This window comes from Crocodylus porosus, unplaced genomic scaffold (genome assembly GCF_001723895.1).
Source record: "Crocodylus porosus isolate Cpor-Errol unplaced genomic scaffold, CroPor_comp1, whole genome shotgun sequence".
Classification (NCBI taxonomy): domain Eukaryota; kingdom Metazoa; phylum Chordata; order Crocodylia; family Crocodylidae; genus Crocodylus; species Crocodylus porosus.
The window spans coordinates 23777628-23803095 of NW_017728948.1; the positions used below are offsets into that span (position 1 = coordinate 23777628).

The 25468-nt window shown below is 41.9% G+C and overlaps 1 protein-coding gene across 1 annotated transcript; it reads right to left on the bottom strand.

Annotated features, from left to right (window-relative positions):
* Nucleotides 1–266: 266 nt before the first annotated feature.
* On the bottom strand, nucleotides 267–24954 carry LOC109322145 (neuron-specific protein family member 1). Its single transcript, XM_019553048.1, has 5 exons — nucleotides 24882–24954; nucleotides 24438–24589; nucleotides 20728–20844; nucleotides 9083–9193; nucleotides 267–2284 (listed from the first exon to the last, which is right to left on the bottom strand). Exons 2-5 carry the CDS (start codon nucleotides 24564–24566, stop codon nucleotides 2084–2086), a joined length of 558 nt encoding a protein of 185 aa, XP_019408593.1. The 5' UTR covers nucleotides 24567–24589; nucleotides 24882–24954; the 3' UTR covers nucleotides 267–2083.
* Nucleotides 24955–25468: the final 514 nt, after the last annotated feature.

The following is a 25468-nucleotide window of genomic DNA, read 5'->3' on the forward strand; positions in this document are numbered from 1 at the left end:
TTTTGGATGCTTGCTTTTATGGTGGAATTACTAAGTCTTGGCTGCACAGCAAAGATGTTTTTACTGTTCTAGGGTGGGAGGGGCAGGGAGAATGGACAGGGGAGCGGGCGGGGGGAAATAACTTCTACGAAGAATAAGCATGGGCAACAAAGCTTACCACCTTGTAAAACTGGAATTCACTTCTCTCAGCACTGGTTTTAAAACATTCATTTTGCTGTATATCTCTTGTGAAATGCAAGTGTCAACATAATGTACGCAACAAGTGGTATCATCCTTATTCTTTATTTTGCACAGAGTGAAAATGTCAAAAGTTACATGTGGCTTAATTTACATTCAATAAAGTACAGGTCTACTAGAAAATACAAACATGGCATGTCTTAATATGTTCAGATGGATTTGAACTTTTTCAAATGCAAAGAAAAATTTTGGCACACAATTTATTGCTTTTTATGCATTCCATATAACATGATGAAGTACTAAAAAGCCTTTTACAGTACATAACTGTATAATGCACACTTGTGTTTGTATCAAACCTATAGAATTGAGTAATGGTAATTTTGTACTTTATCAGTTGAAAAGTTCATGATACTAAAATGCTAGTAATAAAAGAAAAACTGTAACCCATAAGTGGAGCTGACCATGTTTGTTCTGCTTCAAGCCTAATATTGGTGTTTCTCCCTTCATTTTTATATAGCATCTATAAAAATAATGAAACTTTTGACATGTCCACTAGAAATATCACATTCAAGTAACATGAAAGGAAAAAGTGACTTGCATACCTAAATGCTTAACACATTTATCTTGTCTAACTGGCAAATTAATCATGTTTTTGTAATATATATTTAAGATTTATAATAAAAATGAAAACATGGTTTCATACAACGAATAGTCAAGGATTTTGTAAATACAATGAAATTTGAACGTGCAATTCACAATACTATGTTCATCTACATCTTTTTCCTCCCAAGCCATATACATAAACAGTTATACTTTTCCACTCAGTTTTGACATGTAGCTTTAAAACAGCAAGTAGTGTTACCTAATATGCTACAATTTCACTTGTGATGCCCTGTGTTTAAAAAGTAGTAAATTACGACTCATTTAATTAACTCAAAGATTTTTGTAATGTATAAAAAGGGAAAATGTTAATGTCATATAAAATGGAAACAATTTAGACATGTTACTCCCTTCCTCTGTTATGTCAGACCAATTACATAGTGGACTTTATCTACAGTGAAAGGACTTTCAGCCTTTTAAGTATGATCAAAGGATGTGATTTCTCATTGGAGCAGCCTCTACTCCACAAGTTTATGGGGGTTATTTTAATCACAATCCTGAATATATTTATTACTAAAAACATCTGTCTCCAATAATATCCATGTAATTTGTGTTTCAGTGCATATCCTTACCAAGATGCTAAAGCCACAGTGGAAATGCAGTGAAGATCTGTTGACAGCAATAATAAAACATTGAGCATGCCTTGTTGCAAAAAACATCATTATCACTTACAAATCAACAACAGTGGAAAAAAATATGAGAAAAATGCTACCTGACCATTTTTCTTTCCTCTCTCCATAACAGTCGCTACAACATGCCCTTGATATCATCCTAATCTGAACTGGAAACACATTTTTAAAACAGCTCTTAGCTAAACAAGAGATCACTCTAGTTATGGATATGGTGTTTCAGTTTGCAAAATGGGTGACTGATTAAAAAACATGAAGTATCAGTTCAGACAATAAAACATACAATTTATCTAGCATCCAAACCCCTGAAAATCCAGTGGAGAATTCTGTCGGCATCCAATAAATTGCAAGAACATATCTAAAGTTGGATTTCTAAACATTGAAAATGGTGTCAAAGCTCTAAAGCGATGCTGATATGCACCTTGTTTTATGCCCATGAATGTTCTGCAGCAAGTTTTTTTTTTTTTATTTTTTGCAAAGCAGTATCAGCAAACAGAAGCAATTGCACCATAAACATGAGTAACCTCTAAATTATCCATAATTATATCTAATGAAAAGTTCCTTAAAGTCCCTTAGTTACTTTCAAATGACATGTTATTAGCAGTTTGCTTATCACACTAAGCTGATTTCTCAGCAGCTTCGGTCTCCTGTTCAGACAGTTTTTCTTCTGATAGTACTGTCATCCATGGAGACACTGAGCGTGTGATGGTTTGTTTGGCCAGATTGTAGTGGTTTATGACCGTGTAAAATTTCCCTCGAGTGCTGGAATCTTGTTCAGAATAGTAGTTCTCCAACCCAGCTGGAATGCACTGATTATTCTGAAAAAAAATTCACCGTTTAGATGACAGATACTGCCCCAAAAAAAATCACTAAAAATAAGTGAAAAAGATAAAAAGTTTCTAATTTCTTTAGTCTCCATGATTTACTCGTGTGAATCTGAAAGCAATACACATTAACTATGGTGGTGTCACAACAATTCAGTAAAGTGCTCTACACCAAGACAAGTTCATGAAAAGAGTTTGCCCGAGTTCCAGGACAACTATATTCTAGCAGACTTCCATCTAGTACAATTATTATCTAGGACACTAGATAAAAATAGGCAATATCAAGCTGTCCCAGTTTTAGTCTTTTTTACTCTGACAAGGTGATTTCTTAAGGATGTTAAATCTCTACCTTCAGGACGTTAGTTGCATTTTCAGTGCAATGGGTAGCTACTTCCAGCTGTGCGAATTACAATTACAAATACCTTTTTTCCATAGTTTGATTAACTCTAGGTACATTAACAGACTAGTTTCAGTCTGCGTTGGATAAAAAGTAATACAAATGTTGTGCACAGGTATGAAGACATTTTTATAGTGTAGCAAGCCAAATACCACAGTGACAATACTGTGGAGGTTCATCTTGCACACAAATATCTATGCACAAAATTTATCCCAAGATTTTCAGAACTAGGCTGCTAAATCTCATTTTAGACACACAAATGAGTGGCCTAATTTTACAAAAGCACTAAAAAATTGAGAATTGCTCCAAGCTCAGATTTTGAAAACCAAGTCTCTTAGATACCTAAGCAAGCAACCTGATTTAAGAACCCTAACTTTTAGTCATGTATTCATGAAAAATCTCAGTGGACATGTGAAAGTGGGGCCTGTCCATGCTTGCATCACTTCTTGGCCAGCTTTCAGCTCCTTTAAGGAAGCAGTTCAAAGATAAAACAGAGAGTATGTAACTTGTAGCCTAATGTGCTCTAGAACTGAAGGAAAATAGGATTAAGAGACTAGACATGTTTTAAAACTGTTAATTCTTATGGTAGTCAGATCAGTCTGAGGAAAGAATAAACCTGATTATCCCTATCCTAACTAAAACGTATTTAAAAGGACCAGTATGCTGGTAGGTCTTCCTTGTCATAGCAAAAGAACAGAAATTTTCCTTAAATGCACAAGCATACTCATTTCCTTAAATGCAGATCACTAATTTTCTCAGAGAATGCCACAAATAAAAATTGAGTTCAATGGCAGAATGTCCTGAGTGCCATAGGAATTTCACTCTTCTATGAACACATACCACCTTAAGCATGGGTTTGCTTTTGTGCTTGTCTCTTATTTAAATGTCACTGTTTAATGAATAGTATAACTGTTCAAACAAAGCAATGTGCTGTGAGATCCAGAGCATTTAGAATTCAGAACTACTCTGGTGTCCTACCTACAGTGCTGTGGTGGAGAAATATCAGACAGAAACACTCACCTGTTCCATGGCCCTCTCCACAGAAACATATGCCCTTCCCCCCAGATGCACCTAGTTTCTCAAAGGATAGGGTATGGATTAAGCAGCCAAAATCATGAGGTTATAATCAAAAGGGGCAGACAAAATGGCATATTATGGTTGATCTAATACATGAAAACTCACTGCCACAGAAATTTAAACCAACACCTTTTTGAAACCCCTAATAATTTGAAGAGCACATCTGAGTCAGTAATTTGCAAATTTTGACCTACCCATCTCTTAATTGGACAGAAGCTTGGATTAGTGTTAGAGCTTGAACTGGGGACACTGGCTCACTCACCCCAGCAAGGCTTTATCTATTTGTTTCCTATTCTTTATCATCACCAGACCTATGGCTGATATCATTGGTGAAATTTTGCTCTATTATAAAGTCACCAATTCCAATGCTCCGGGATCAGTGACTGGAGTCTTGGGCTGATGTAGAATACCCACTGAAGCTACAGGCCACTGTGAGGGACCTGGCGATTGCAAGGAGCTAGCTGCTATGTGAGGAACACAAAGGGCAATTCTGGGACAGTGCATTTTAGTATTTGTTCAGCAGAGCAACTGCACCTTTTGGAAATATTGTCCATGCTTGATCCGCGACACTGGACCAGTTAATATGAGCTTTGAAGCAGGAAAGTGACTAAGCAATGCTTTTCTATCAGAGTGAGACTTGTTTGGTAGTTTGCATTTATGGCAACTTTGCTTTCATTATAGGTAGGTTGCCTAATTCTTTCATTGCTGGTAGGCTGCCTAAAGCTTCCCATTGTAGGCCCATTACTTACAACTTTGCCCAATTCTGCTTAGGCTAAAGTTCTCCATGTTAGGTGCCTGATTTGTCCACATTGCCCTCCTCCATGGATATAATATTCTGTAGTGTATAAGGTCCTGGTATTAGAACTTTAACTGTATCACTGTAACTTTCTTGCACTTAAACTCATAATAAGTTAGTATGATACTTCAGTTCATAGGTGTAGCATTCATAAAGTGTTTAGGGCCTCCTGAGATGAAAGTTGGTCTTTAAATTTAAGCTGTGATACAGATTATTTCACCCTGGTTAAAGGTAGGAGAAGGAGCATGATCCATTGATCTAATTAAATCTGCAGGAGGACTAAAACAAATAGAACATAATTACCAGCACTGGACTCAAGCCCAGGCATTGTCAGTACAAAAAATACAGCAGGATCTGCTTCACCGTATTTATCATAGCCAAAAGACAGCAGCACAAAAGGGCTAGTATCCCTTATTTCTTTCTTCCTTTTTAACACAGGAAGAGGCATGGCACCTAATACAAGAGCCAAGGCTTGCACATTGGCATTCCCTCTTGGGTAGATTCCTGCCCTTGTGTTTCTAGTAAAAATCAAAAAATCCTCTAGCAATAGAAGGGGCTTGGCCCTTTGAGGAATCATAGGCCAACCTCAGGAACTGGCCAGCCTAGTGTCCTTTAAAACAGTAGTGCTTGACCTTTTTGGCCCATGGGCTGGATGGGCAGTGTCCAGTCTGTCCACAGGCTGGATTCAGCCAATACGCCTGATCCAGCACCCCAAGTGGTCACAGTGGGGCCCCATCCAGCTGTGTGGAGAGATGGAAGAGGACCAGTCTAACCCCAACCTGGCCCTGAGGGGGAAGGGAACATAGCTTAGCCCTGATCCAGCCATGGGGGGATGGGGTGTGGCCTGGCCCCAACCTGCTGTGCAGGACTTGGGGTTTGGCCTTGGGGCAGGATGGTCATATTAACTGCCACTGCTCTCCCGCCACCAAATTTTTCAACCCATGGGGAATCTTGTGGGCTGAATACCATGGCTTTGTGGGCTGCATTTCACCTAGAGGCTAGAGGTTGAGCAGCCCTTTTTAAAACAATCCCCACTCTCCATGGCCAGAGCTCCCTGTTGTAACTGTGTTATTAGGGCTTCCTGCCCTGAGATCTTGGACTTAATTCAGGACAGTAACCCTTTCCTAGTGCCCAGGTGATATATAAAAGTAGCAGAAGGAGTAATGCAGGTGATCTATGCATCGCAATAAATTGCTGAACATCCATTTCTTTCACAGCCTTGTTTTGGAAGGAGTCACAGATTTCACCATTGATGCCTGTGACAGCCCTGGTTTCCAGCTCTGCCTAGCCCTGGCTGCATCAAGACAGCTGTTACAGTTCCCTTGGCATGGAATGCACTGATGCCCTCACTGGTTCCCTATGGAGCAGTGTCATTCAGTTCTGCTCTAGTAACTTTGCTGTGCCTATTACTCTAGATGTATTGGGTAAGACTGCTGATCTTTAGTTGACATCATGGGTTATTCTGATGCATTTTCTCTAGGTTTAACAGAAGACAAATTCTTTGGCACTAAGGTGCAGTTGGCACCTTGTGGTTTAAGGAGCTGTATGATTGCTTTTGGAGATAACAACAGCATTGCTTTTGATGCACAGAAAAATGTAAAGGTCAAGGGCAATGGAATCTTTGGAATGTGTGGCACCATGGTTGAACTACCCATAATACTCAGGCATTAATTCAACAAGGCCTGAAAACAAACTGCTTTGAAGTTGCTCCATGTCTAAGGGCATTGGAGTAGAGTAAAGACAGCATGGCCTTTACAGACTCCCTGTGGCACTGGAACTGCTGATGCGAGATACGGTGCCCTTTGCAATCAGAGCACATCAGCATCCTTGGCTGGGGGACATCAGGGTGAGAGCACGTTGATGCAGGCAGTATTAGAACAGTGCGTGCCCAAACAGCTGTGTAATCATTGCAAGTCGTTGCAAAGCAACTGTCATTGGCACAGATTTTTCCCCGGTCTCAGAATGGGCTTTTGTGCCAACCTTGCCATGTCACCAGAGCCTGCTAAAAGAAGACATGAACACTGGCAAAGGCAGACTTGTATACTGGCATCATATCAGTTTTAGGCCATGTGACTTGCAGAGTTGGTTCTTCTGAGTAACTCTAAAATCATACAAAACATAAACCTTTATACATTCTTTATCTTTTTTTCCCCAAGAAATTGCCTCCACAAGCTCTCTCCTCCACATTATGAGTATAGTAAGCAACAATACAAGCCTGTACGTGATCTATGCCTTAAAGAGCATCTTTGAGAGCCATTGAGTTCAAGAGTAAGAATCCAATGAAATGACATCCTGAAAGAAGCTGTATTACAGGGAAGAACATTTTCCCTTCTCTTAACAGTCAAAAATCTGAGCTAAAAAGGAAGCAAAAACTATAGAGGATGTAGAACAACTAAAATAAAGGAAAGATGTAGGAGAGACTACTACTGATCAGGAGGACATGATATGAAGTACTTATGGAAGAAACAGATTTTAATAGAAAACAGTAGTTCTTAAAATGCCAGGTGAGATCGGGATTCCATCATGCTAAGTCTAGCACAGTCTCTGGTCTAAAGAGCTGACAGTCTAATACACATGGCCATTTTCATCTCCATTTTACAAATGGCAATAGAGAAACTAAGTCACTTGCCCAAAATCATGCAAGAAGCCAGTGGGCTGACCAAAAATTGAATCTAGATCTCCTGAATTCCAAGCAAATGCCTTAAGAGCAAGTTATTTTAAAGTAGGAACTGAAGTAAGAAAGGTGGCTTTTTGGTAAAGTGAGAGGGTGTTTCAAACACTAGTAGCAAGCAGCAGAACACCAGACTAGGAAGCAGTGGAAAGGAGGTTGGTCTCATCCTGAAGATGGTGCTGAGTTCATATAGGATGATCCTGAACATGAAGGACGAGGATATTGAGTTTAGTAAGTCAAAGTGGGACAGAGAGGCAAGAAGGTCAGAGCAAAGGGTGAGGAAGACAATTTAGAGACAGCATTTTGGGAACAGTTCCCAGATTAGTAAGTCTCAACCAGGATGCCAGGGCACCCCAAGGAAATAAGGGCAGGTTCAGATTCTTACAAGCCTGTCTGGGGCCCTGCCTTCACTAGCCATCCCCTCTGCAAAGAGAGGAGCACTGTAATACATTTATTTTTTAAATGAGGTGCTGCTCAATTTACAGAAGTTAAGAGTCCAGAAAAGTTGAAGAACCACTGCCCCAGACAGTCATTGAAGAAGAGGCGAGAGGCCAGCAAAGAGAATATGAGAATAATCAAATCAAGCCGCAGCCTGGGCTAGGTTTCAGTAGAGAAGGCAAACAGCAAGGTGTGGCTGTGGTGATATAAAAGAGCTGAAATGACAAAATGGTGATGGAAGATTAGAAGTAGGGAAAGGAGGTGAAAACACTCAAATTGCTCAAATGGAGGATAAAGAGTTATTTCAGTACAAAATCACTAGTACAGTAATAACCCAAGGCAAAACAGGAGTATTTGGTGTCTAACTCAACGTTTAGGAACCCAAATGGTATTTTCAAAAATACCTAAGGTACTAAACTCCTGTGTAAAATATGATGAAAATCACACTGAGCATCTATTCAGATCTTAAGAAACCTAAACACCTAGAAAAATATGATCCTTAGGGGAAGATTGTGGACTACTATCATGTTACCAGCACCACTTCCTGGGAATTCCTCAGCGGTCTCATCCTAATATAACTGTTCACACTCAACCCTGCTCAATTCAGAACTAAAAGACTTCATACTACCCATTGGTGACATTTTTGTGCCAGGAGCCATATGATGTCCTTGTAAGAATGATCCAATTCCAGTCCCAGTCTCCTCATCTTATTCCTACTCAGTTCACATTCAATTATCTCCATGCTACCAACCAACTCCTTAGTACCCCATATGCAATTAGATTCATTAGCAAAGATGTATTTTCCCACAAGCATACATTGTTCCCTTTATTTACTTATGTGGGGGAGCAGTTCCTATAAAAGAAATTATATAAAACTGTGGCAACAAGTTTCACCTCAGCACAAAAGGTTCCTTCTACACAGGCAATATATATTTGACCCTCCAGAGCTCACAATAGAATCAAAACTTTTTTGGCTTTATGATAGAGATATATGGAAGTCCAGATGCTTTATTCTAGTCTTTATATTTATAACTTTGTTCTTTCCTACGGCCTATAAATTTGAGGAAATATGTGACATGGAAATGTCTCACCCAATAAAAAAGGGCTTCTTTCAAACAGCTGTAGGTAAAGATTCACTGTTGTAAAGGGCACTGCCATTAAGAATGATATTAGTCTCTTAATTCCTGAGGCACCAGCAAAAAGGATATAAAAATATCACGAAAATTGTGTAATACTCACTGCCTCATTTACAAATTAGGCAGAAACAATTACAGAAAAAAAGCATTAACCTATGAATATAACTATAAACTGTTATGCAAATCATCATGCCTTAATCAAGAATAAGCAAAATGCAGCAGACACTTTCACATGCTCTTCTATTTTTATATGAAGAATATATGTAGCTTTTTTTACCTTGAAGACAAATCCTTCTGGACAGGTATGATCATACTTGTAAACCTTGTAGACTACCAGAAATACAACACATGTTAGGAAGGCAAGGGCAAAAAGGACCAGGACTGTTACCTGTAAAAGAAAATAAGGCAACATTTTTGTTAATAATACACAAACTACTCTTGTTGTTGTTGTACTTAACCCACTGAAGTGCTTTGCAGTAAAGCAAACAACGATAAATAACTCATTAACTATGAGAACAGTCATGTTTACCCCATCAAGGATCACGACAGGGCACAACATGTCCATTCTACAAGCACTGCACTCTGAAACAGCAGTTGTATAGCCACCTTAGTGTAGTAGGGCTCATTGTCTTGAGTGAGCTTATTGGCACATGTCTTTCACCACACTAGGGCTACCACTAAGGTAGGCACCTTACATCCATTTTGAGGGATAACATAAAACAGAAGTGCAGTGCTGCTTCACTCTAGTCTGGCACCACCTCGCATCATCCTCTAATGGGGGCAGTGTGTCCAGAAGTGCACTAGTGTCTCTGCTGCTCCCATTCATTCTGATAGAAGCCAAAAATAGACTGGGTTAGTGTCCAGTATCTGTAGGGCTTTTCTAAATGCAACCTGTTCTGTTGCTTTCCTGTTCAGTGTGTGCAGGCAGCTACAGGGACACACCATAAATTGGTCTGGGGCAGCAGTACTGTCACGACTTGGATAACACAACATCTCAGTCAAACATGCATCAGACACTAATGATTAAGTGTATGTGCTAGGCCAGACAGGAGTTTGGATGACAGCAAATTATCTGACTCTCTATTTAAATAAGATACTGGTGAGGGGGGAAGACTCCCTTAGGACCTTGTAGCACAGCTCCTGCTGCCCTCCAGCTCCTGTTATAGCCTGAACTAATGCTCACTTAAGTAGATGGAAAGATACCAATTTACCTGACTGGGTGCTGAAACAAAGCCTTAAATGCTGTTTCCTTAACCATCCTCCTGAGAGTTGCAATGTTTTGCTAAGTACCCTAGAACCGAGCTCTCACCTGATGGAGCCTGGACAGCATCTGGGGATGGAGAGGGAACGCTGGCTCTGAAGTTAGTGTTCACTTGGCTTTAGAAAACCCAGGATGGTTGCCCTGAAAAGCCTCTGTCTGAGGGAGATGTGGTCTGAGTGAGGTTACTGTTGTCCAGGAAACTTGTCTTCCAGGTGTCTTTTGTTATAATTAACTGAAATTCTAAACTGACCTACAGATGATGGGATGCTCTTTAAAGTCTTTTTCTGACCAATTAGAAGGGAAAGCATGTGTTACAGTAAGAGAAACGATAGTAAACAGAGCCAAACAAAATTATGTCACTAAGTAATTAAAACAGACAGGCAACTTTCAGTTTGATCTGGATTTTAAAAAAAGCCAGGTAAGTAGCTGTACAGATTAACTGGGGAATGGAATTCCATTGAATTACGGTCAACAATGCAAACGATGTTTTGAGATTTGGAAAGCAAGAAAGGATTCAAAGATTCTGTATTTACAGCAAGAAGAACCCGAGGACTCTGATAAGAGCTAACTGGGGCTGGTAAGACCATACTGCAAGATTTAATCATGGCAATAGGCCTTTTTGTGACATTTAAGGAACACAGGTTCAAATTCTGGGGACTTCTCTACATTAGGAAAGTTAGCTTAGTTACAGTGGTAAATGATCTATGCCAACTACCTTAATGTAGACTCAATGGTCGAGCAGTGAGGTGTGTGGCAGAAGCCAGTACAGTCTTACAAGAATTTCTGACCATTGTTTAAACAAAGCTTTCTTTAAAATAGCACACAAAAGAGGGACAGGGAGAGGAGATCGTAATTGTGGATCAGAATGTATTAGGACAAAGGCTGTTACTATTAGCTTAATATTTACATGGAGGAAAGAATCTAGTTCACAGCAGCATCTTTAACTAGGGCCTTCATCGAAAAAGTTGCACACTAAAAACCTGACATTAGTTTTCAAGTATTACTCTTTCTCCAAGTTTATAATGGGTTTGCTGAGGTGAGCACTAAAACAGACAGAGATCATTGTGTGTCTCCTTGTATCATGACAGCGTATGGCCCCTCTCCATGTTTCATGGTTTCTTTCCTTCAGAGGTTAAGACCCACCTAGAAATATCAGGACAAACAACCAACCCTACACAACAGACTAGTCATTCAACTAGTGCTCAACAGCTGGCACAATCAGGCCCTCGGGGCTGATTTTTAGAAGTGTGGATTACCTGTGTGTCTCACTGACCTCACCGGAAGTAGTGGCTACCTGGTGCTTCTGCAAATCACATCTACAGCAACTTTCTCACAGTCATGCGGTAAACAATGGGAACAAATCCCAGGTCTTTTGATCCTCAGTTCTCAGGTACTTCTCTAACTTTCATTATGTATTACCTACTCCAGGGATGCTCAACATCGATCCCACAGGCCAGATCTGGCCCACAGAGCCGTGTCATCTGGCCTGCCAGGCTCTTCATGGGTCTGAAAAGTTAGCAGCATAGAACCAGCAGCAGTGTTAACTGCTGCACCCCAGTTGCCATATTTCCAGACCTGTGGAGAGCTCAGAGGCCATGTCCCTGCATGCTAGGTCGGGCGCACAGAGTTCACATGGTATAGGGCCAGATCCTGGCATGTGGGGAACAGACCAGGACAGCATGAGGTCCGGGACAGGGTCACCAGGCTTGATCAGGGCAGTGCGGGGCCTGCTCTGGGCACACAGGACTCAACCCCGTGTGCTGACCCTGCTATTCCTCCAGCTCACAGGGCTAAAAGGTTGAACACTACTGATCTACTATAATGGTAACAAAATGTGAATTCTCATTTACAACAACATTACACTTCCCAAACCCTATTCAGAAAACTCATGGCTCCTTCCTACCAAAGTAGGTGCCTTACTCTCCACCTACTCACCAGAATACAAGTAACCCCCTTTGCAGCAAACAGGAGTTACTCATATCCATGAGGTGAGCATGGGAAAAGAAAGAATAACGCATTTAGATGCCAGTCTGCTCTCCACATACACCTAACTCACTCCTCTTTTCTTACAGTCTGACTTACCTTCCTTTCTTTCTTCCAAAGTTTCCCCAGTTTACATCATAATCTACCTTTCAGCACCCCCACCACAACCTCTAGGTTCTCCTTTGAATTTCTGAAACTATCCCTGAGGTAGGAAATCCATTTCCCCTTCCTCTACCAAGCCCCATTCGCTGAGCAAATCCCACCACTCCATAACCACATCCTGATCAAGTGATTGCCCACTCCCCAACTAACTTGTCCTATCAGGAACAACAATCTTCCCGTTACGATTTCAGAAATGAAGATAGCTAGAAAGAAGCAAGCTGCTCCACGATCTATCAATCCCTAAAGAAGCTGCAATTTTAATAGCTCCCTTCCCTCAGGAGCTTTTCATCCCTTCTAGCCATAGAGGCCCCAGAAGCAATCTCCCCATATCATCTGTTCAAGGTGCGAGAAGGTGACAATTCTGGAACAGGCTCAGCTCTTCTCTTCCCACAAGGGAACCTGGCATTGCTTCTCTCTCAGGCAGTCACTCGGCCAAGTGCCACAGTGGGAATGGGAGGCACTTGTGTGCTATGGAGTATGCATCCAAGAACTCTCTCGGGGAGGGTCTGATGCCTCCTATTCCAAAGGAGTGTTTACTTCATTCAAAATCATTTTATAAAAGCCCATAGCAGTTCAGTCATTCAACATTTTTAGTTTGAGTAACATGAGGGAGCCCTTTTCAACTCAGTTTTACAGAGAATTGCAGCATAACTGCTCAAACCGGAGAGATGAGAATATATTAAGCATGTGGCAGATTTCTGAATAGATTGTAAGTGAAGAGCAGAACCAGCAGAATGTCTAGCCAGAAGCCATTACAGTTATCGAAGAGAGAGATGACTAACGAATGAACCGTGTATACCACAGCCAGAACCTATCTCCAGTCTCCATTTAACTGAACAAATGAAACTCAGAGGAACTGACAATTGCACTCGTATAGAAAGCAGCTAATGATAAGGCCAGAATCAAAAACTTCTAAGCGCTGAAACAGGAGCAGTGCTACAAAATCTTCCCATTCAAGGCATGCCCTTGGCTGCAGCTGCAGAACCACATAGTTTAACATGTGTTCACCTCTCACTTTGACTACTACAACCTTTTCTCTCACTTTGCTGATGTTTCCCTTGCTTACCCTCAATCAACCCCCAAAGCTACTGCAAAAAAATCAGCCATTGCTCCAACATGCAATTCCCCTTTAAACCCTCACTGGTTTCCCTGCCTTTCTGAACGAAAGGCAAGCTCTGTATCTAAAAGACTCTGTTCAAAGACCATGCATACTTTAACTCTTTCCTCTCTGCTCTCATCTCCTTTCACTTTGCCCTTGTCCCACCATTCCACTGAAGCCACATGGTTTACTGCTTATGTGCCACCAATCTCTGCTCCTTTCACGCAGCCCAAATCTGCCTGAAATCCATCTGATAAATCAGTCTAATCCCATCCTACCCTCCTTCCAGTTCTTTTGCAAATCACAGATCTTTGCCAAGGCCTCTAAATCTTCCTGGAAGTGTCCATGATGTTACCATGGTACACAAAGTGAAACCAGTGAGACATTAGCATAGTACCTATTTAAGCTATAAACCCTTTGGAGCCTTGCTTCTGACTTTCTCATAAAATGCTATCACGCTTGTTGTTATAAAAAGAGTGGGAAACTATGTTCACAAAGCACTTTTCATCCAAAGAGGTTCACAACTTCTACCTATGCCTCACCACTGAAATGTAGGCATCTTTATGATGAAATACAGCCATTCTACAGAATAGTTTAGACAAGGAAAGTAATACTATTGTTATCCATTTTACTCGACAGGAGAACTTCAGGCAGGCAAAACAGCATTAGCTAAAATATGACTGTAACACTGTAAGTTAACACCTGAAAAACATAGTATTGGGCTCCTAACCAAATGATCAAGATCTCAGTTTGACCTCTCTACTGCATGGTGTACCTGCCAGAACACAGTGGCTCCTACCACAGTGCTTAAGCACTGATTCAAAAGAAGATGGAAGAAAACCATGTAGGAAATCATATCCTCCACTTCTTATCACCCCTTGTTCCATGGTGATTTCCAATTCGAGTTCTGATGATAGTACAGCTGGGGACAGTACAGGTGAAAAAGAGGAAGGTTCTACCTTAATGAAGCAGGGACCAGAAGACTGGCATTCTACCCTATATTAACAAGATTTAACCCATGTTAAAGTGGACTTACAAAATAGCTCAAATGATACATAACAGAACAACTCTCTGAAGCAAGTATCATATTGTATATGTGTGATTTTTGCTGGCTCAAGGGATCGTGGGAAAGTAGGACTGGAAGGGACCTTGTGAAGTCATCTAGTCCAGCCCATGCTCAGGGCAAGATTATCCCTGAATAATCATCCCAGTCAGGTGTTGGTTTAACTTGCTCTTTTTCAAGGGATGGAGAGTTTGCAACTTCTCTAGGTAACCTGTTCCAATGCTTGATAACCCTCATGGTCGTAAAATTCTTCCTAATCTCCAATTTAAATGTCCCCTCCTACAGCTTGAGGTCATTGTTCCTAGTTTCATCTCCTACTGTCACAGAAAAAAGCCTATTTCCATTCTCTCTGTTATCACCCTTCAGGTATTTGACTGGGCATTTTCTTTTATAAGGAACTTCTAATGTGATGTACCAAATTAGCCATGTGATCAGCACACTTTGCACTAAGACCTTCCTCTCTGAACTCCCTGTATAAAGAGGGCTTTATTTCAAGAGTCTCTCTATGCCTGAGGAAGACAGGAGATGCCTTGGAATTACTGGCTGGACTACAGTATGTAAAAGAAGCTGCACCATAGACAGACTGCCCTTCACAAATGAGAGCAGCAAGCGAGAAGGCAAGGCTTGGCTTAGGAGTTCTACTCCCCTTCCCACCCCATAGAAAAGGTGAAAAGTTCTAAGGAGGGCAATACCTGCTCGGGGAAAACTAGCTAGGAACTGAGACCTTCCACGTGGACAGTCAGCAAACAACTGGTCCTGCCTGCAAGGGCTTGGCTAAGGAACTTTGAGGAAAGGTGGACAGGTGTCATAGTCTTGGGAAAGGGCATTCTAGATGTCTGAGGGTGGATTCTCTGTGGTAGAGGGGCCCAAAGGCAGGAGCTTGACTGTGAAGGGAAAGAACTACCTCCTATTTCTCTCCCACAGCTGAAAGTGAAAGTATTGTAACCTCTGATACAAGGGCAAAGACTGGGAAAATCCTGTGACCACTTGAGTGAAGAGTCTTGTGACCACAGGATGAGGGCATACCCTGGGAAAAAAGTACGGAGGCTGCTAATGACATCTACTAGCTCCAACTACCAGCCGTATTCAAAAGGAACTGGCAATGTCATATCCAATAATTATCAAAACATGCCAAAGAGTAGTTGCCCTTCAGTGATCCTGCCAATATGTGCGTTTTTTACAAGAGCAAGTGTATTTAAAATAATAATTTTCTCCCTCATTGTTCTGGGAAAGATACAATATGAGGAAACGATCAAGGCCTCAGTCCCTCCAACACTTACAACTTTAATCACATGAGTAGTTTCACTGAAGGCAACAGAACCACTCACATGAGTATTTGTTTCCAGTTTCAGCCCTAAGTGAGCCCAAATGCATTTAAGCTAATGCCTATCTTTAAGTAAGTGTTCTACCGAGTAGGAATGGGATTACCATCCCACACATCTATGAGACTTGCTGACTTGGGACCAAAGTGCTGACCAATATGGCAAGGAAGCAAACAAAAAAGAATACAGAAATATTTTTATCTCTATAGTCATTTTTCAGCTATAGGAACCTGGTAAAAAGGCTTCAGTCAACAATGTGTATTGCTGTCATATTTAAATTAATCAATAAGGAAACATTTATATAATTTCCCTACATACACTTCTCCAAACTATTAAAAGAATTCGATTAAACAGAAGCCCAAAGTACCAAATGGCAGTATTTGTAAAAAGGAAAGTTATTTTTCAGAGTGTGTGACTACTTTTCCATAGCTCCTTGTAGACATTTAAACAGCAGTTTGTTATGTGACATTACATGGCTTGCACCATATGGTCTTACGGCAAACCAGCTTCAGGCTTTGGCTCTGTAGTTAGACATATACATATGTAGCGGGCAAACTGAGTTATGCTACGGCTCTTGGCCATAGTTTAGGCCTGCCCGGAACTAAGCAATTGAATTGTACAGAGTGCCTTATGGGAAACATGAGTGCTGTGATTGGTACGGTGGGTTAACCAGGTACAGTAGTTTCCCTGAAAGGAAAGGAAACCAAAAACAGAATCTGATTGGAGTACCTCATCTAAAAAGATGAGAAAGAAACTTGAGGATTGAACAATTTGAGGTGAAGAAGTTACATAAGTAGTGGACAAACACAGAGACAGCCTGTGTTTTGTGTTGCCACCCTGGGGAGACAGGAGCAACCTTGGAATTCTTGTTCCAACATCGAGGATTCCAGAAACTAGCATCCCCCACACCCAGCAGAGGATCTGAGGCTGGCAACACTGAAGGTCACAGTTGTAACGTCTGAAGAAACCACTTGCCAGGTCATATTACAGAGAGGAAACTTATAATAAAACATAGGAGTTACTATTAAAGTACACTTGATACCAAATCGGATGAAGGGCCATGTCAATCCTTGGGCGTCTCTGGTAAAAGGAATCCTAGTGGCAAGAACATAGATGTAAAGGATAATCTCTTAAGAACTGATTTGCCTTTGAATCACCACATGGCTTATAAAACATACCGCAAGATTTAAAAAGACTTGAAATTTATAGGCAAACTGAAATACCTGCTTACAGAATACGTAAGTGTTTCCCTATTCAGGTTCCTTTCCCCAGAGGTAAAAGCATGATCTCACATTGGTGCTCTACGGTACCTTGCTGTTTCTGAACGTGTGCTTGTGAGTAAGTGACCATATGTGTATCACCATATGAAAATGATGCAAGATCAGGCACCTAATATGAAATCCTTCCCCCCAGTGAAACCAATAAGTATGTTACCGCTGACTTCAATGGAACTAGGGTTTCACCTCTGGCAACAATACACCTCAGTTCTAACTTACAGCAGCTTCTTCCTCTCTCTCTCTCTCTCACCTGATTGCAGGTCTCTTCTGAGCAGAGACAGACAGCCAGGCTGAATTACTACAGGCTTTGTACTGTGGTCAATTTGCTGGAGACTAGATGAGATACCTCTAAATGTAACACAATTAAAGTGGCTTTCTAGAGGTGAAGAGCTAACTCCCTATTTTCCCTTTCATTGATTTAAGTGCTCCACAGACCTCTCATACTGAACATTAACCATTTAAAAATCAAGATTGTATAGGTGCAGTTATCTGTAGAAAAACAGAGTGGGATTAGAGGGTATAGAAATTCTGACCGTTTTCAACATTTGAACCAGAATCTGATTTGAGCGATCAGAATCTGGCTGTATACAGATAATTCAATTTTAGGGCAAAATTATCCTTGAATCCTGTTCAATAAACAATCTCAGCTTTGTTGCTGTATTGTTGACTGAACGCAGCGGATACCTTTTATAATTCCTTATTCACCCAGCTCCTGAAACATCAAATCATTTACATGACATATGCATATGCTGGATGCTCCTTAGTTTGTCATAATGTATAATTTCTCAAGTAACACAGCTTTAGATGATCTGCACTACTGAATCCCAAAAAATGCAATCTGCTTTGTCCTTATTTAAGGACTACATCTGAGAATACACGCGTGAATATCAGTAAATATGATTGTTTGTTTATATTTTAATGCAACATTTGTTTTTTGAGTCTGCAGAAAGCATATCTTTAGATAATGTACAATATTAAAGTCATTTAAACAGCTTGTGAAGCTTTTTTCAAGCATACATGCCAAAGTCAATATCCCACCAGTTAAATAATGCATTTTATAATTATAGCAAATATTTAACTTTCAAACAAACATCCTTTTGCTCTCTCGGAATCAACAGCAGCAGTTAACATGATGGTTCACAATTAATAAGGGCCCAGGAGAAAACCCCACACAATCACTACTTTTCATCTGCATATTTATGAAATGTCATCAATTATTCATGAAATATTTACTACTGGGAGTGGTGAATATGGCAATCATCCCTGTTGGAGAGGCAGTCAGTCCTTTCAAAATGTTACAAGCAGCATAATTTAAAACTGTTGTAAGGAAATTAAGGGACATTTTAGGACTTGATTGTTCTGTATGAAACTATTGCTTTCAATTAACTAAACTAGCTTACCTAATTGGCCACCTCCACATGCACCTTTCCCTTAGACACAAAGACACAGAGCCATAGCATGATTCATCCTGCAATCCCCCAGAGATACCAAATCTTACAGAAACCTCCCTCTGATGCAGTAGTTACCTAGCAGCACAACCTAGCAACCCTGGAGTTTGAGATTAATCCCAGAGTGATAATCCTAAAGTAATATCTAAAAGACATTTTGTTTCAAGTCTGCCATCCAAAGGTATATAAATAAGTGCAACATAAAATGTTCTAGCTTCTAAACTATTCAGCCATACAAATTAGAAATGGCTACATTATAGTATGACAAGCTATTTGTCTCTCAGAAAGGCCTTATTTGCTCAAGCTCTCTCAGCACAGATACAAAAGACTGGAACTATACATGACTTAGATCTTTCAATTCAACATTTAGGCTTTGAGACTTCAGAAACTCTGCTCAGGTGTCATCTAATTCCCCTCACTAGATGTCTGCTGGTGTATAGGTGCAAAATCCTCAAGTTCTGATACTGCTGAATTACTTAGAGCCTTACCTCATGCCTAAGTCCTAGCAGCCATTCTCCTACCACCTACACTTGCAGGAACCAATCCACTAGCCATTCCACTACCCTGACCAAACAGAGCCATGTACAAAAAAAAACCTGGGAAAAAGCAAAAACATATCCATCCATCCCCATTATTCCCAGTGGTTAGAGCATTTATCTAGGAAGCTCTCTCCCTGAGCTGTTGCAAAGATTTGAACCCAGGTCTCTCACATCCCAAAAGAGTAACCTAATCACTGACCTAGGTGGCTTTCTGGGATGGAGGTCTCCCAGTCTCTTCTGCTGAAGTTATCCCACACCATGTAATACCTAAATACTTGCCTGGGAATTAGGGCACTATTAGCTATTTAAAAGTTAGATGTTGTAACGCTGAATTATATCCCTTTCTGCCCCTTGCCTTATTTCACTGTTAAATACGAGTGTATAACTGGCTTTAATTTCAGTGGAGCTAGCTCTATAATTATAAGAATAGGCTTGGGCCCCAAACACCTTCACTACCACTGTTCATGCTGGTTGTTGTGTTTTAGTCTTCATGTCAAGTCTTTAATACTATTCTGATAATAAATCTATCTTTTCTTCCTTCCAAAAGAACCATAAAAATCACATTTGACTTAATTTCAGGGCTGACCCATAATCTGGTGCCCTACAGCAAAGGTAGGCAACCCCTGGCACAGGTGACAGAGCATGGCATGCGAAGGCATTATGTTTGGCAGGTGCACCTTGGAGCAGACTGCAGGGAAGGGGCTGCAGCAGTACTGCCACAACAGGGATTGGGCCCTTTGCATCTCCCTCGCTGTCCACCCCTAGCACGCCAACATCTTACAAGTCAAGGTTGCGGGTGTTTTTGGCACTCTAACCAAAAATGTTGCCAACACCCGCCCTAGTCTGGATTTCTGTACTTACAGTATTCTTGTGCATGCAACAGAAATACCACATCAGAATTTTTTTCAGTGTACTTCTTATTTTAGTGTTTTTAATGAATTTAACCCTTTGGATCTTTTCCTTCATTATCTGATTCTCCTGTGGGACTTAAAGGCAATAGCAATCTCAGGTCTTTGTATATAATTATCACTTGTATCCAGAGAAAAAGTTTTTTTTCCTAAACTTGAAGCTGAAAAATATGAAGCCAATTTATACACAGGGTTGACTTTAAAAGATATGTATGCTCATTTGGTGTGCCCATGTAACTCATTATTTTAATGAGTTAAACACAAGCTTTGCAAAGATAATGTGCTCCTTTATTTCTGCTCCTCCTTTCCACAAACTAAATCTTAATCTTCCAGATGCATTTCTTCTGTGTCCAAAATACTGCCATCACCTGCTGTATATTTTAAAATGCTGAGTAAATGGACTGCTTGTGCAAAGTGAAAGACTGGAAACTCAAGTTTTCTGTTTATAGACAAAGGAGATATAGGAGTGTCCATTACAGAGCTTTACCACTCCATCTTGCTAACATGGATCAAGGCACCCACCCGTCTAAAGGGAAGAGTAGTTCAGTCTTTGCAATTACAATGTTGGTCTCCATCTCAGATTAACTGCAAAGGGAATAATAGAATATGCACCCATTTTCACCAGGACTCTCACTCAACTGCCACCAGATGATAACAGTTTTCATACATCGCCTTTCTGTGGGATAAGTTTGAAGTAGTACGTTGATGGAAAAGACCTCTCTTATATTTCTCTGATCCACCAAGACACAAGGTAGATACACACTCAACAACAAGGAATGACACAAAGAAAAGAAGACTGGACTGCATTGTATATGCTTTGGTAAATGTAGTTATTACCAGAACGGATAGCAAATGCTTACCTTAAACCTTTCTGAGACTCCTTCAGTTATGCTGATTGTGAATTCAGCTATTTTTGGAGTACGGAATTTTCCTTTCTTGCGATCAGGCTCATATTCTGTTTTCGTTTTGACCACAACCTTTTCAAAAGCAATAACAAAGCTGTTACTATCTTGTAAACCGCATGCTACATACAGTTTATTTGCCTAAACTGGGCTAACCCAGATGTCGATAGAGGCATTTTTTACTTATGGAAAAATTTAAGTTTTCAATGCAATGAAAAGACAATTTCAAGTATTTCTATATCTTTTTTCTACTTCTTTTTGCATCTAGCACAATATTAATGCTAACTAAATAATTAGTAATTTTTTTCCCCATTACATATAATTCCCTCATGGAAGATATAGACCAATTTTTACCTATTGGTGTTTCCTTTCTCTCTGCTACATGCGATTTTGAGCAAGATGAAGGCAATGGTTTTGGAAGGTTATTTTAAATGTTTGATGTTTGTTGCCACACCAGAAATGCAACTGGTTAGTTCAATATACTATTAGTTAAGACTTATACATGAAGATACTCACTCCCGTTACCACTTCCTTGGTATTTTTCAAGAACAGACATTGTTACCTCTATTAGCTTCAGGGGAATTCACTTAATGAGCTTTCTAACCAGTGAGTGACAAAATCAGATGGTTAATTAAGAGGTCAGTTAAAAAAGTCTAGTAGATGACAATATATCAACAGCAATGTTGTTTGGCAGGAGTACAGGTCTAGGACTGTAAAAAATGTAAAGCCCCTTCTACCTACCAGATTACTGCCAACAAACTGCAGGACTGTCCTGAATACTGTGATTATTTAGGGACCAGATTAATTTTTCTGAAAATACTTGCTTTTAGTCCACTTCACACAAACCTTATTAACGAGCTCTCTCCTGAAATCCCTAAGGCCCTGTCCTTACCTTCAGTTTATCCTCTGTTATTGAGCCCATTGCCCCTGGTCAGACAATTCTGTGTCATCCCCACACCTCTAACCGATTGCATGCCTCAATCGTATCTCTCTTAATCTCATGTATTCTAATGAATACCAACATTTTCACGTAGAAATGGGGCAGCTTGAATAGCAATCGTTTACATTTTTTCAGTATCCTTTTCATAATATCATACTCAAAATGAGTCTCAGCTTTTTACAGTGTCATAAGGATCTGTTTGATTTTCTGTCATTTTCCAAAGAATAAACCCTTGCATTCTGTTGAGGTTTTCTGCTAGAACTAAATACTGCCTTATATGAAACCAGTCGGAATTCTGACATTGTGTAGCCAGGCATTAAAATTAAAACCTTTTTTGGTAATAGTCTGGAACATAGGGATTATATTTGGGCTCAATATGATTAAATGTACTAAATATCTTTAGACTACTACTTAGATATGCCCAAGGAAAAGAGGTTGCAAAACTGTCTTTAGTTAAATTAAAATTGCCCAATAACATCCTGGAATAAATTAAGTTTGGGGAGGTTTTTTTCTTTTTTTTTTTTGGGGGGGGGGGTTATTCCATACCCTCCTTTCTTCATGTTGCATAACCTAGACAATTCAAGTCATATCCAACTGACAGTGAACACAATTTTATCTGCCAGGTTATGTAATACTTTCTTTTATTTAATATAACCAAAAATATATTTAAATCAATGCAGCCTTTTAATTTAGAAACTGTCAGTCATCAATTTTTTGGTATTATATCACTACTATTCAGAAGTTATCTTTATGCCTCACTGCCATATACTGGAATTTTGTAAGTGAATAATAAGCCTGGGTAGGTGAAGTACATACTTCTCTTTATTATACATGAATATCTTAGTACTTCAGAATTTGACCTGTGTGTCAGTCCTTCCATGCTAGTACTGCTATCCTGCATATTGCCTACCTTGTTATAAATAATATTTGAGGCTGCTGCAATGACCCACCAGCAAAGTAGCATTTTATATGCCCAGCCAAAAAGCTAGAAGAAAAGACAGTAAGATCTATAGAAGGCACTTTGGTGGTTAATGTCTTCCAAAAGGAAAGGGAACTAACACATAGGATTAGGCAGTGGGGAAGCAAATAAACTAACCAAATGTTCCAGTCCTATTTTAGGCCATAACTTGCCTTTATTTTGTTCCAACCACTCCTTATGACCGCAGTGGGAGAATTGCCCAGTAATAATTGACAATCAGTCAAAGAATACCTTCTTGCAGCAATCAGCTTAGTGTAACTTATACTGATTTAGCTACACAGGCTCCATTTTGGTTAAGCTGCTGCCTACAGACTACATGCATCCCTGGCCCAAGGCACTTTTTGGCAGCTTAAAAATGTACCATGTAGACTTAGCGAGTTCAGCATCTGGACAGCAGATCCTGCTGATTGTTGAAATCCAGTCACCAGTTGGTAGGCACAAACTCAGTCATCCATTACTGCTTTAAAGCCTTAGGATCCAATTGTGCCTTCAGTTATGGGAGTAAGTGTGGACAAAAAGAGGCCCCAGGACTTGGAAGCAGCAACTATGCTTGACTGTGTCAATGCCTGCCAAGCAGTCACCAGATACTAGACAGAAGTCGTGCTGGGTGAGAGTTACACCCTGGTAAATGGATGACATACATGTACTCTTGCTGCCCAGAACATGTGGATGTATTTAGACAAAGAAATAGATATTCCACTTCTAAAGTAACAAAACATGGATTTTTCAAAATAAAAAACATCTGCCAGTCACCTAAGAGCTGAACTGAGCCCACAAAGAAAAAAAAATCAGCATGAAATGTTATCATCTAACAAATATTAGTGACCATTTCCCAGTTAAATGTTGGGTTTATATTTTTCAGCAAATGGTAAAACCACTTAGACTATAAAGGCCTTTTAAGGGAGAGAATACCAATACATGTTCCACTATTGTATTACTCGGTAACGCTTACCAGACTCTTTATTTGCAAGTGAAATTAAGAGTATTCTGAGATTACTGAATTTACCTTTCTGCATCAGACTAAGTAACCAAATACACACCTCTTTCCAAACTAAGGGATAAGGTATAATACTACAGATCTGTGCTTCAACCCATCTAGCCTCAGGACTAGCATACTTTATTGGTTCGGGAACTCTGGGATCTATTAAAAGAGAAATCGGTAGCCTGACAACAACTTCCCTTTCTGTGCCAGTTTTGTGGGGCTATCAGGGCAGGGTCCCCAAGGGACACAAGGGCTATGGAAACGCTTCCTGTGGCTGTTCTGCCTGTGCACACCCTGCTGGGTTCTTGAGCAATGCATCCACCTTGGAGGAGGTCCTTGCAGCCAGAAGGCTGGGGGGGGGGGGGGGGGTTCATTTCACTCCGGGTGAATTTGCACGGTGGGCTTATGCCGAAAACGGGGGCCGGCAGGAAAGCAGCGACAGCGTATCAGAGACGAGCTAGCAGAGCCTCACGTCAGACACCCGGAGCAACAAAGGCGCTGCATTCCCACCGTCCGGAGATGTCATTCGGTGCGGATTTTAACCCCGTCGTCAAAGATGTGCCAGAAACCCGCTACTGGTTGGCATCGCTGCTGGAATATTCCCCGATTGCCACCGCCTGAACGACTGGGGTCCCCCCCCAGGGAACAGCAGCTCCTGCCCAAGCCCCTATTTCACGAGGCCGCCCAGCGGCCTCTTCCAGCGTCTTTTGTTGCGCGCCCGCGATCTGGGCGTGATCCTCCGGGGTGGAAACCGAAGCCGACCGTACCTTATCGGGAGGCGGGAACTGCAGCTGATTGACATCCAGGGGCGTGATGAGGGGGATGGTGTCGAAGCCATCCTCCAGGAGGGGCTGCTTTGTGCTCTTCTCGTTGAAATTGTTCCCCAGCTTCACCATCCTGCCCGGCTCGGAGGGGGGTCCTAGGAGAACCAGGGCAGGGCCGGGTCACCCGCTCGTCCCGCCCCACAGCACAGCCCCTGCTGCGGCCCCGCACCACCCCGCGGCTCGCCCGCACCGCTGCCCGGAAGGGCAGGAAAGCTGAGGATGCCGCCATGGCATGGGGGGCACCATGGCATGGGGGAGGGGGGGTCCTGGTGCGGACCGATCCACGCGCCGCTCCGGCCGCCCGCGGGGGGAGGCAAGAGGCTGCTCCATCCTCCCGGGATGCCCGCCCGGCCCCGCATCCCCTGCACCCCGGCCCCGTGTCCTTACCGCGAGTGCGGTGCGGTGCGGTGCGGTGCGGCGCGGGCTCCCAGCCCTGCTCCAGCCGAGCGCGCGGAAATGGCGGAGCTGCTGCACTGTGCGGAGCGGCGGCGGGGGGAGGAGGCGGAGGCGGGAGCCGGGGGGAGGCGCGGGGACGGGTCTCGCCGGCTCCCCGCGTGTCGGCGCCGTGACGCAGCCGCCGCCGCGTGTCTCGGGGCCGCGGCCGCACCGAGGGCCCTGCTGCGCCACGTCCCGGCCCAGCGCGGAGGCGCCGCCCGGCGGGGATGCCGCTGCCCTTCGCCCCGCGCTGCCCGCCCCCACAGAGGACACGGCGTGTGCGTGTCCCACGGGCCCCCCGTGGGAGCCTGTGTGTCCTCCCACGCGGCCCCGCACAGCGCACCTCGGACCTGGGGCTGGCGACCGCCCCTCCGCTCCCTCTGGGGCTGCGAGGACTGGCATGGGAAGGGCAGAGGTAGCAGCCACTGACAAGGAGGAGAGGAGCGGAGCGGCTGAGTGGTGCTGAGCGCTGTTTCCAGCTCTGCAGCAGGATGTGATCGCGCCGCTGGGCTGGTTTATGCTCAGCGCCTATAGGAAAG

What these genes read in the sequence shown, in the direction of transcription:
- LOC109322145 (XM_019553048.1), bottom strand. Translation starts at nt 24,566, where the DNA reads ATGGTGAAGCTGGGGAACAATTTCAACGAGAAGAGCACAAAGCAGCCC. An exon ending in GAGTCTCAGAAAGGTTTAAG is followed by an intron (nt 9,194 to 20,727) that starts GTAAGCATTTGC and finishes TTTCTTTTACAG; the next exon opens with GTAACAGTCCTGGTCCTTTT. An exon ending in CAGAAGGATTTGTCTTCAAG is followed by an intron (nt 2,285 to 9,082) that starts GTAAAAAAAGCT and finishes ATTTTTTTTCAG; the next exon opens with AATAATCAGTGCATTCCAGC.